This window comes from Littorina saxatilis, linkage group LG8 (genome assembly GCF_037325665.1).
Source record: "Littorina saxatilis isolate snail1 linkage group LG8, US_GU_Lsax_2.0, whole genome shotgun sequence".
NCBI lineage: Eukaryota > Metazoa > Mollusca > Gastropoda > Littorinimorpha > Littorinidae > Littorina > Littorina saxatilis.
Genome location: NC_090252.1, coordinates 68549915 through 68559395, shown reverse-complemented (window position 1 = coordinate 68559395; position 9481 = coordinate 68549915). Strand labels below are relative to the sequence as shown.

The following is a 9481-nucleotide window of genomic DNA, read 5'->3' as shown; positions in this document are numbered from 1 at the left end:
ATAAACAAACTAGGTTTTACCTATCTAGACATGAAACTGAAAGTGATAACCTCAATACCTACCAATGTATATATGTCAGGACTTTACGTGTCCTGACCAAGCTGAGAGTACTCTGCACGTTGACCGACCTCCGACATGTCCAGACCGTGGTACAGATCTATGTAGTCTGTAGAACAAACATAGAACAAAACATACTCACACTGATCATAATGTCAACAAACAGATAAGGTTTTCAAAAGAGTACGGACATGCAGAAAATAAGCCAGAACAAATACACTGTTGCAACGCGTTTTAAAACAGTAGTTGTAGCTTACCCCAAAGTTAAGACAAAACTGTGCTCTATACACTTACCAGCATCTGAAGCGGCGTTAACTGGACGCTGCCCCATTTCAGAATAGATGGAACTTTGACCAACATCTGGCATGTACAGACCATCATAAGTATCTGTGGCACCTGTTCACAATCACTTATTTTTGATACTCAGTGTGTCTTAGTTAAGTTCTTAAATTGATACTAAAACAAGTAGATCAGGAAACGCATACTTAAATACACACATAAATACATACTCAAATACATCAAAACAAAAAGATAAAACAACAGAAACTACTCTGGGTATATTCTTCATCAATATTTCGGCGGCCTGTCGCTGACTTCTTCAGGATGGTATGGACCCCTGTAAGGAATGACGGTACGTGATGCATGCACAAAGCACCACCCAAAGACTACGATAACTTAGACACGAAACAAAAACAATTAATTAAACAAATGATTGAATTTAACAATGAATACACATTTGAATAACTTACTGATTGTCTCACTGACTGGTTGACTGGAAGCATGACTTATTCCCCCCTCTGCTTCTTTACCTCTGTAAACTTGTAGAGCTAGTTATTTTTCGATAATGACCCAGCAACCAAACAAATAACGAGCCAGCAACAGCCTGAATCCTCGATAGTGCAATGGGTTGAGAAGCTGTTCTGTTTTGGTACTACTTTTGCGACTGAAAAGTTCCGAACGCTCTATACGTACGAAATATACATCTCTGGAGCAAACAATACAAACATACCGCATTTAAATTAACAACTACAGGCCTGAACACATGAATCTCCATATAAAATCCATGAGTTAGGTTGTTTTCTGAATCTAGATCTGCCGTGCACACACCGTTCATCACAAGCAAATTCCCAAGGCAAGTAACTCATACTCTTGCCGACAAGAGTAGTTCCCCTTCTTTTAACGCAGTTTCTTCGACAACACTGACTGCAATCCGACGGTCAGTTTTCAACAATATTTCATTTTATAAACAGATCACACGCAACCAAATGCACACATCTCATCAATTTAAACAACATAAAGCGGTTTCATACACTATTTTCCCCAGAAAAAACTGAACTTCATACAGTAATTAACGTTGGAACACGGGTGCAAAAGTTCGTCTGCTAGTCCCATTTGACGAAAGAACCTTATCCTAAACGATACTAAAACATAAACAGAACACACAATATCTGCCTTTACCGCCACAGCAGAATAACAGCATATCTGTGTACTTGATTTTAGTCTAAAACAGGGAAACTGACAAGAAGTGTTAACAGAATGGAATGATTTGCACGGAACTATACAACCGCGCATTAATCGATCGCCTGCGCAGGTTGACTGGTTGAGTGATTCGGATTCGATCAAACTTTCGTACAAAAACTCCTGTTTTCTTTGAATAACTGAAGAAAGGAGGAATAAAGAGGTTACACACCTCGTCTCAGTGATTATTAAAAATAATGGTCTCAGTTCGCGGTCATGAAAAAGCTCGCTGAAGCTCGCATTTTTCATGATCCGCCAACTTCGACCATTATTTTTAATAATCACTGAGACTCGGCATGTAACCTCTACTTACTGTATATATGACGGAATACATGACTAAATAAATGCGTATCCCTTAAATGCAATAGCATGACGAAAACACTGATATGGAAACGGACTTGTGTGTGCGCGTGCGTGCGTGCGTGCGTGCGTGCGTGCGTGCGTGCGTGTGTGTGTGTGTATGTGTGTGTGTATGTGTGTGAGTGTGTGTGTGTTTAATTAGATTGATGTATGAATAGACATGATTACAATTAAAAGAGATAGAGTGGGGAAGAGAGAGAGAGAGAGAGAGAGAGAGAGAGAGAGAGAGAGAAAGAGAGGGAGAGAGAGAGAGAGAGAGAGAGAGAGAGAGGGAGAGAGGGAGAGAGAGAGAGAGAGAGAGAGAGAGAGGGGGGGGGTGGAGGGAAAGTAAAGAGGAAGCGACACCACTAACCATTGGCAGTTGAGGTCGCGTCTTCCCTGCTCGGAACGTCTTCTGCTTTTGGTCCTAAAATTTGGTGTCACAAAGAAAAGCAGGAGATCCTGTATATGTCAATGTATAACTATGGTGTGTTGTTTTTCAACTTTAAAAACCGTATTTTAAAAGAGGACATACAAAATATAACAACAATAATGAGCATGTTGGACTTTACCCGTCCTTGTCTGACAACACCGGCTGTATTAACATTCGAACACTCAACCTTCAACATTGGAAGCCGACGTCTTCTTTGCCAGACTATCGTGCCCGTCAAACTATACGCATGATACTCACACACGTTTTCTTCTGTTAACTTTTTCTCAGATCATATTTACAATAACAGTGTATTACAAACTCACTTCTTCGTTTGACGATCACAGCGATGACAATGACGACGGTGACAATGAAGACAACGCTAACAACGCTTCCTGCCACGGCTGCAACTGGCAATTCAGAATCTGGTTCTTGGTTGAAGTGAAGAGCTTTAATTCGAGAGAAAAACGAACATCTTTGTCAATCAGGTTAAGGACAACATACATCTCTCTAGTGTCTCAACCGTAGTGGCTTAATTATTCATGATATTAGCCGTCTTATACTTTGCTCGGAGCATGGTATTTTGATATACTATTTTTAGACCGTTTAAGTGAAGTCAAAGAGTATAGATCTGTGCATACCTCTTGGATCAAAGGAGTTGATAGGGTAGGTATACTTGTTCTACACTACTCACAAAAAGTTAAGGATCACTATGAGAAAACAGGTGCTCAATAAAATCAGTTCGCTACTGTTATTTATTTCTCAGTCAAACCAAATTGTTATGAATTCTTGTTCAGCTGTAAGTGGGCGATGTTGTGTTAGTGGGAACATTGCACGGGATTCTCTACTACTGAGCTTGGTAGCAAAAGAAAAAGCGGAAACTTGCGAAAAAGGACCTTGTTTTGGACCGTTCAGCCCGAACACATTGCAATAGCCACATGGAAAAACCATTATGCACGGGCAAGCACTGCTGTTTATGTGTGAGATGCTGTCACTTGCTTGGCTTTTTGAGAAGACATACCACCAGTATTAGGCATTATCTGACAATGCCTCCACGACGAAAATTGAACGAGTTTGAGAAGGGACGAGCTGTTGCATGGTTCCAAGATGATGTCCCCAAGCGAGAAGTGACCAGGCGACTTCACGTGTCCATCTCGGTCATTGTCAGACTGATTCAACGTTTCACAGCCACTGGGAGGGTCCAGGAAAGACGCAGACCTGGGCGACCAAAGAAGACAACTCCACGTGAAGATCGTCTCATTGAACGACTAGCTTTCTTTCTTTACTTTATTTGGTGTTTAACGTCGTTTTCAACCATTCAAGGTTATATCGCGACGGCGAACGACTAGCCTTGCAAACAAGAACAGCCTCTTCCAGCATTATTCGAAGGCAGCTGAGGGTGGCTACTAACACCAACATCAACCAGCAGACCATACGGAATCGCCTTCATGGGTTTAACCTCCGTTCTCGTCGCCCAGCTGTACGGCCACGCTTAACGCCAGCCCATAGGGCAGCACGCCGCGCCTTCTGTAGACGTCACGTGAGGTGGACACGTCAGCAATGGTCCCAGGTCCTGTTCAGTGATGAATCACGCTTCACCCTGAACCACAACGACGACCGACTGTGGGTCTGGAGGCGCCAAGGGGAACGCTACATTGACGCCACTGTCCAAGAAAAGGTGGCCTTTGGTGGAGGTTCTCTAAGGTCTGGGGGGCCTTCAGCTTTCACCACAGAACACCCTTGTTTCATGTACAGGGTAACCTGACTGGCCTCCGATACCGGGATGAGATCCTTTGACCGCTGGCTGTGCCTACACTGCAGCAGATGGGAGCGCAGGCTGTCTACCAGGATGACAACGCTCGCCCCCACAGGGCAAGGGTGGTCAACGACTTCCTGCAGCAGTCTCGAGTCAACAGAATGGAGTGGCCAGCATGCAGTCCCGATCTCAATCCGATTAAGAACCTCTGGGATGAGTTGGATCGCAAAGTGAGGAGCAACCACCCCCCTCCCAGGGATGTCCAGCACCTCTACCAGATGCTGCAGGCTGAGTGGAAGACGCTTCCACAGAGGATCTTCACCACCCTGGTCAACTCTGTGAGGACTCGCTGCGTCGAGTGCCAGAACAGCCAGGGCGGTTACACGCATTACTGAACTTTTGGGAGCATCTGAATGCCATGTCTTGTGATTTAAACGACTTTGTGAAATTAAATTTCGATACATACACACTTTGATAAAATGCACAGACCAAACGATTGCTCGAAATTGAAGGAAATGTTGTATCGTTATCACTAAAGCATTGAATTTAACGTTTGCCAAATACCAACGCATTGGCTTTCTTATTTGGAAAGTTATGAATTTGTGTGCAAGTGATCCTTAACTTTTTGTGAGTAGCTTATGTTATATGAGTGGTGTGTGTGTGTGTGTGTGTGTGTGTGTGTGTGTGTGTGTGTGTGTGTGTGTGCGTGCGTGTGTGTGTGTGTGTGTGTGTATGTGTGTGTGTGTTTGTGTGTGTGTGTGTGTGTGTGTGTGTGGGTGTGTGTGTGTGTGTGTGTGTTCTGTTTTACGTACAGTTCACAGTAACGGAGTAGTTAAGCATGTCGAACACCTCATCGTGTGGTCCCCATAGTAAACGGCACGCGTGCACAACACCACTGTCCTTCTTTTGGAGGCCTGGTAGTGCCAGGACAGCGGAACCTGTGTTGTTTGTCCACACAACTCTCCCAAGAGGGTAACCATGGCGGCCTCCTTCGTTTTGGCACGTGCAAGTCACATTACTTCCTTCCGCCACGGACATCAAACATGTAGACGTGTCTACGATTAGTGGACCTGGTCGCTCTGCATAATTTTAGAAACATGGCATATCAAATATCCTATTGACCAGATATATATTATCAGGGCTTGAAAAGATAAGCATGGTAACATGGATTATTTCCATGCTAATTGAAAGAGAGACTGATGCATCTAATAGGACGGATGTCGCAACAGCAAGATTCTTTGCAGAAAGTTAGAGGGAAGCTTTCAGGTAATCATCATGCATAGTATTAGCAAGATCTAGATTGGGCACTTTTCAGCACGCGTGTACGGGAACGTGTACGGGTAACGTCATCAAATCTAGTTTTTACGTCACGCGTTTGCCAAGATCTGCAGTCTTGGTGGGAGAAAGAAAAGGCATGTATTTGGAACATTGGAGAAAAAAGTTAGTCACATGTGACGCAATATCTACAGGTACGCGTACAGGTCTTTGCTACCGGTTCGATCATCGAGAACACTGTAATGGTGAAATTATGTAGGGGTAACACCTAGTGGACATTTAATGTGTAGGCCAAAGTGAGCTGATCAGCAAGCTGTTCTTAGGACTGTGAGCTGAGACTAATATTATTACATTCTACTGGGGCAAGGTGTGTAACCTATTTAGTCCACATCTTGTCAGCTTTGTGAATCACGTCTGGTTGCTAGGTATTCCACATGAATGCATTCCCCTTCTAGTGTACACATTGACAGACGTAGAAGGTATGAATAACATGCCATCAAATTCTGTTTAGAACAACGAGTAGAAGAAGGAGAAGAAGAAGAGCTTCAACAACAACAACAACAACAACAACAACAACAACAACAACAACAACAACAACAACAACAACAACAGACCAACAACAAACAGTACAAATGTAATGTGGATACTTTACCTATGATTACGTTGCCAGCAATAACAGATCCGTGGCTTGAGTTCAGTTCCACATATATGGTGTTTCTCCCTTCTGTGTAGTTACTCAGTACTGCTCTCAGATGACATGAAACGTTGTTGTAGGATATGTTCCTTCTACTATCATCATACGGTGTTAGAATTGCCTTTGACGTTGACACCTGCATGTATAAAGTATATCAGAAGACATTAACGAAACGAACATTAACACAAAACATTACAACAAAGTCAATTCCCGTAACAGAAAGCAGTATTTACTGCCTAGTACTAATGACGCCACTAAGGCCACTAAGATAACCGCAGTATCTATATATGCATACATTTAAACCATTGGTCAGTCTGTCTATCCATCTACCGTACCAGCTGTAGGCACAGTAAGAGCAGACAACCAGCTCTTCCTGCAAAGTAAAAACTAGTCAGCCTACATTTGCATCGACCAGACACTCTTTCCTTGAAAAACCAAGCGGAATATTGTCAAGCATTAGCTTTTGTTCTCATTTTCACGAGTTGTCATTCATAACCAGCTGGGGATAATAACACTGTTCCCAATGCAAGAAATAGAGGTGGTGAATGGGTTTGGGCTTTCATGTGAAACGTGGATTGTCAAAGTAAAAGCCAATCAGACTGTTTGTTTGATGTGGGAAACCATCGCGGCTTGGGATTCGTGTTTCCGAGGACGACGACTGTAAACGTTTACTCTCAAAGACCCAGCCAGTGTTGGAAATTACCCCGAGGACTCATGGTTGTTTTGCAACTAAGCTGTGCAATCATCAGTGTTGGACATGACCCCGAGGACTCATGGTTGTTCTGCAACTGAGCTGTGCAATCATCAGTGTTGGACATGACCCCGAGGACTCATGGTTGTTCTGCAACTGAGCTGTGCAATCATCAGTGTTGGACATGACCCCGAGGACTCATGGTTGTTTTGCAACTGAGCTGTGCAATCATCAGTGTTGGAAATGACCCCGAGGACTCATGGTTGTTTTGCAACTAAGTTGTGCAATCATCAGTGTTGGAAATGACCCCGAGGACTCATGGTTGTTTTGCAACTAAGCTGTGCAATCACACATTACACAACGAAAGGCTTCACACACTTAAAAGAAAGGGTACATGCTTACAAGTGGCTGACCTCGCAAATATGATGGTAGCTCTGTGCATTTTTAGACTCCAAAAAAAGCAAGGTAAAGTTTATAATTGACGTCACATTTTCAAATATGACGCGAACGATTGAACTTGTGACTCACTTTGAGGCCCAGCTACCTGTGGGTTATTGTGCGTTCTGCTGCACTGCTAAAATTATGACAAAAACGATGTTTGGTGGCTTGTTGTCAGACCAGCATTTTAGTGTTGGTCTTCAACGAGCATAACGCATTTTGTTACATATTTATCAACCACGGCCTTCGGCCTTGGTCGATAAAGATGAAACAAAAGAGAATATGGTCCCCTCGGACCAACAAAAAAGATGGTCTGCCAACAAGCCACCAAACATCTTATAATGTCAATCGTAGAGGAAAATGGTATACCTTGTTCCCTAAGTTAAACCACACACAGGTGACATTGCTGTCAGAAGTTGGCACCTTGCTCATCCTTACGCTGCCTGTCACGGTCCAGTTGTCATGCAGTGTTACGCTGGAGACTTCGAGAATGTCTGAGGGGAAGAAAAAAAGATAGACAGTATGCCAGTGCCACAATACCGTCCTAAATATTCTTTAACCATCCGACAAAACCGAGCTAGCATTCAAGCAACCAACATATTGCAAAGATATCCGAGAGAGGTCTTTTAGGACTGGGTGGCCGAGTGGTAACGCACTTGCGCTCGGAATCGAGAGGTTGCGTGTTCGACCCTGGGTCAGGCCGCCAATTTCTCCCCCCTTTCCTAACCTAGGTGGTGGGTTCAAGTGCTAGTCTTTCGGATGAGACGAAAAACCGAGGTCCCTTCGTGTACACTACATTGGGGGTGCACGTTAAAGATCCCACGATTGACAAAAGGGTCTTTCCTGGCAAAATTGTATAGGCATAGCTAAAAATGTCCACCAAATACCCGTGTGACTTGGAATAATAGGCCGTGAAAAGTAGGATATGCGCCGAAATGGCTGCGATCTGCTGGCCGATGTGAATGCGTGATGTATTGTGTAAAAAATTCCATCTCACACGGCATAAATAAATCCCTGCGCCTTGAATATGTGCGCGATATAAATTGCCAAAAAAAAATAATTTAAAAAAATCCAAAAAATCCCTGCGCTTAGAACTGTACCCACGGAATACGCGCGATATAAGCCTCATATTGATTGATTGATAGTACCAATATAATTAATACTACCTTTTTCCCAACCTGCAAGATTGATAAATAGGTTAATTCCTTAAATGATTGAGAGATTGACTTTCGGATTGATTGTGTAACATTATTCACGACAAGAATGGTTTTATGCATACGGTATTGAATTAAATAATAGCGTACCTTGCTGCGCAATATGAAAAAAAAACATCCTTGAGGTTGGTTGGGTGGGGGTCGCAGGGTCGTAAGACATAGACACGCCGAGTCTATTCGTACCCTTTGTCTTGTCCTACTTTCCGCGACATGGATGGAACGCCCATGTACGTCCCTCCGTGGAACCATACTCACATTCGACACTTATGGTGCAGTCATCGTGGGTCACGTTGTTTCTCATGGAACATCGGAGTGTGGCGCCGTCCGTCTGTGTGACGTTGTTCTGTATGACCAGTGTGCTGGAGTTGTCTTCTCTTGTTACGCTGAAGTCACTGCGAGCACTCTCCGTGATTGTACAGTTGGGACAAGTCTGAGAGTTTCGAGCGCAGTGATTGCATTGTGCGATAGGCGACACTGTTCCGTTGCCATACGTGATTGTCCAGTCCATGTTCTGTAGAGGCAGAAGTCCTTCACATCTGATAGGTGTCTGCATTCCCTCTTCAATGTTGATCGCGTTGTCCTTACATTCAGGAATTGTGTATGCTGAAACAGAAATTCTTTCTTATAAACTGCAATGACAATGCACTATATGAAATCCGCAAGCTATCTAAACAAAACAACATTTTCTGGGTAGATAATCTGCGCATTCAAATGAACTTGCAGAGTAAGTTGGAATGAAACGACACGGGAATTAATGTTTGATTTTGGGTACACAATGTGTCGAAATAATTTGTTGGCTAAGTTTAGTTTGAAACTTATAGCACACTTACATACTACACGAATCACGCAGTCGCTGTGAGTCCCATTATTTCTCTTTGAACATCTCAGTGAGGCACCGTCCTTCCCTATGATGTTGTTCTGTATCACCAGAGTGCTAGAGTTGTCTTCTCTTGTCACGCTGAAGTCAGTGTGCCGTATAACACACTTAGGGCAAATGGTAGACATTTTGGGGCAGTATCCGCACTCTGCGATGGTAAACACAGCTCCATTGTCATACGTGATTGTCCAG

General features: G+C 43.5%; 1 protein-coding gene across 1 annotated transcript; it reads right to left on the bottom strand.

The window, feature by feature from the left end:
* Positions 1-49: 49 nt before the first annotated feature.
* LOC138972460 (uncharacterized) lies at positions 50-6203 on the bottom strand. The gene is made up of 6 exons (XM_070345102.1): positions 6028-6203; positions 4913-5179; positions 2671-2793; positions 2288-2341; positions 352-453; positions 50-166 (listed from the first exon to the last, which is right to left on the bottom strand). The coding sequence occupies exons 2-6, from the start codon at positions 5136-5138 to the stop codon at positions 84-86; spliced, it is 588 nt and encodes a 195-aa protein (XP_070201203.1). The 5' UTR covers positions 5139-5179; positions 6028-6203; the 3' UTR covers positions 50-83.
* Positions 6204-9481: the final 3278 nt, after the last annotated feature.

Bases quoted from the DNA above. Each gene is read 5' to 3' on its own strand.
- LOC138972460 (XM_070345102.1), bottom strand. From the start codon at position 5,138: ATGTCCGTGGCGGAAGGAAGTAATGTGACTTGCACGTGCCAAAACGAA. The intron at 2,342-2,670 runs GTGAGTTTGTAA...ACCAAATTTTAG, and splicing joins TGTGATCGTCAAACGAAGAA to GACCAAAAGCAGAAGACGTT. The intron at 454-2,287 runs GTTAGTGGTGTC...GATTGTGAACAG, and splicing joins CGCGACCTCAACTGCCAATG to GTGCCACAGATACTTATGAT.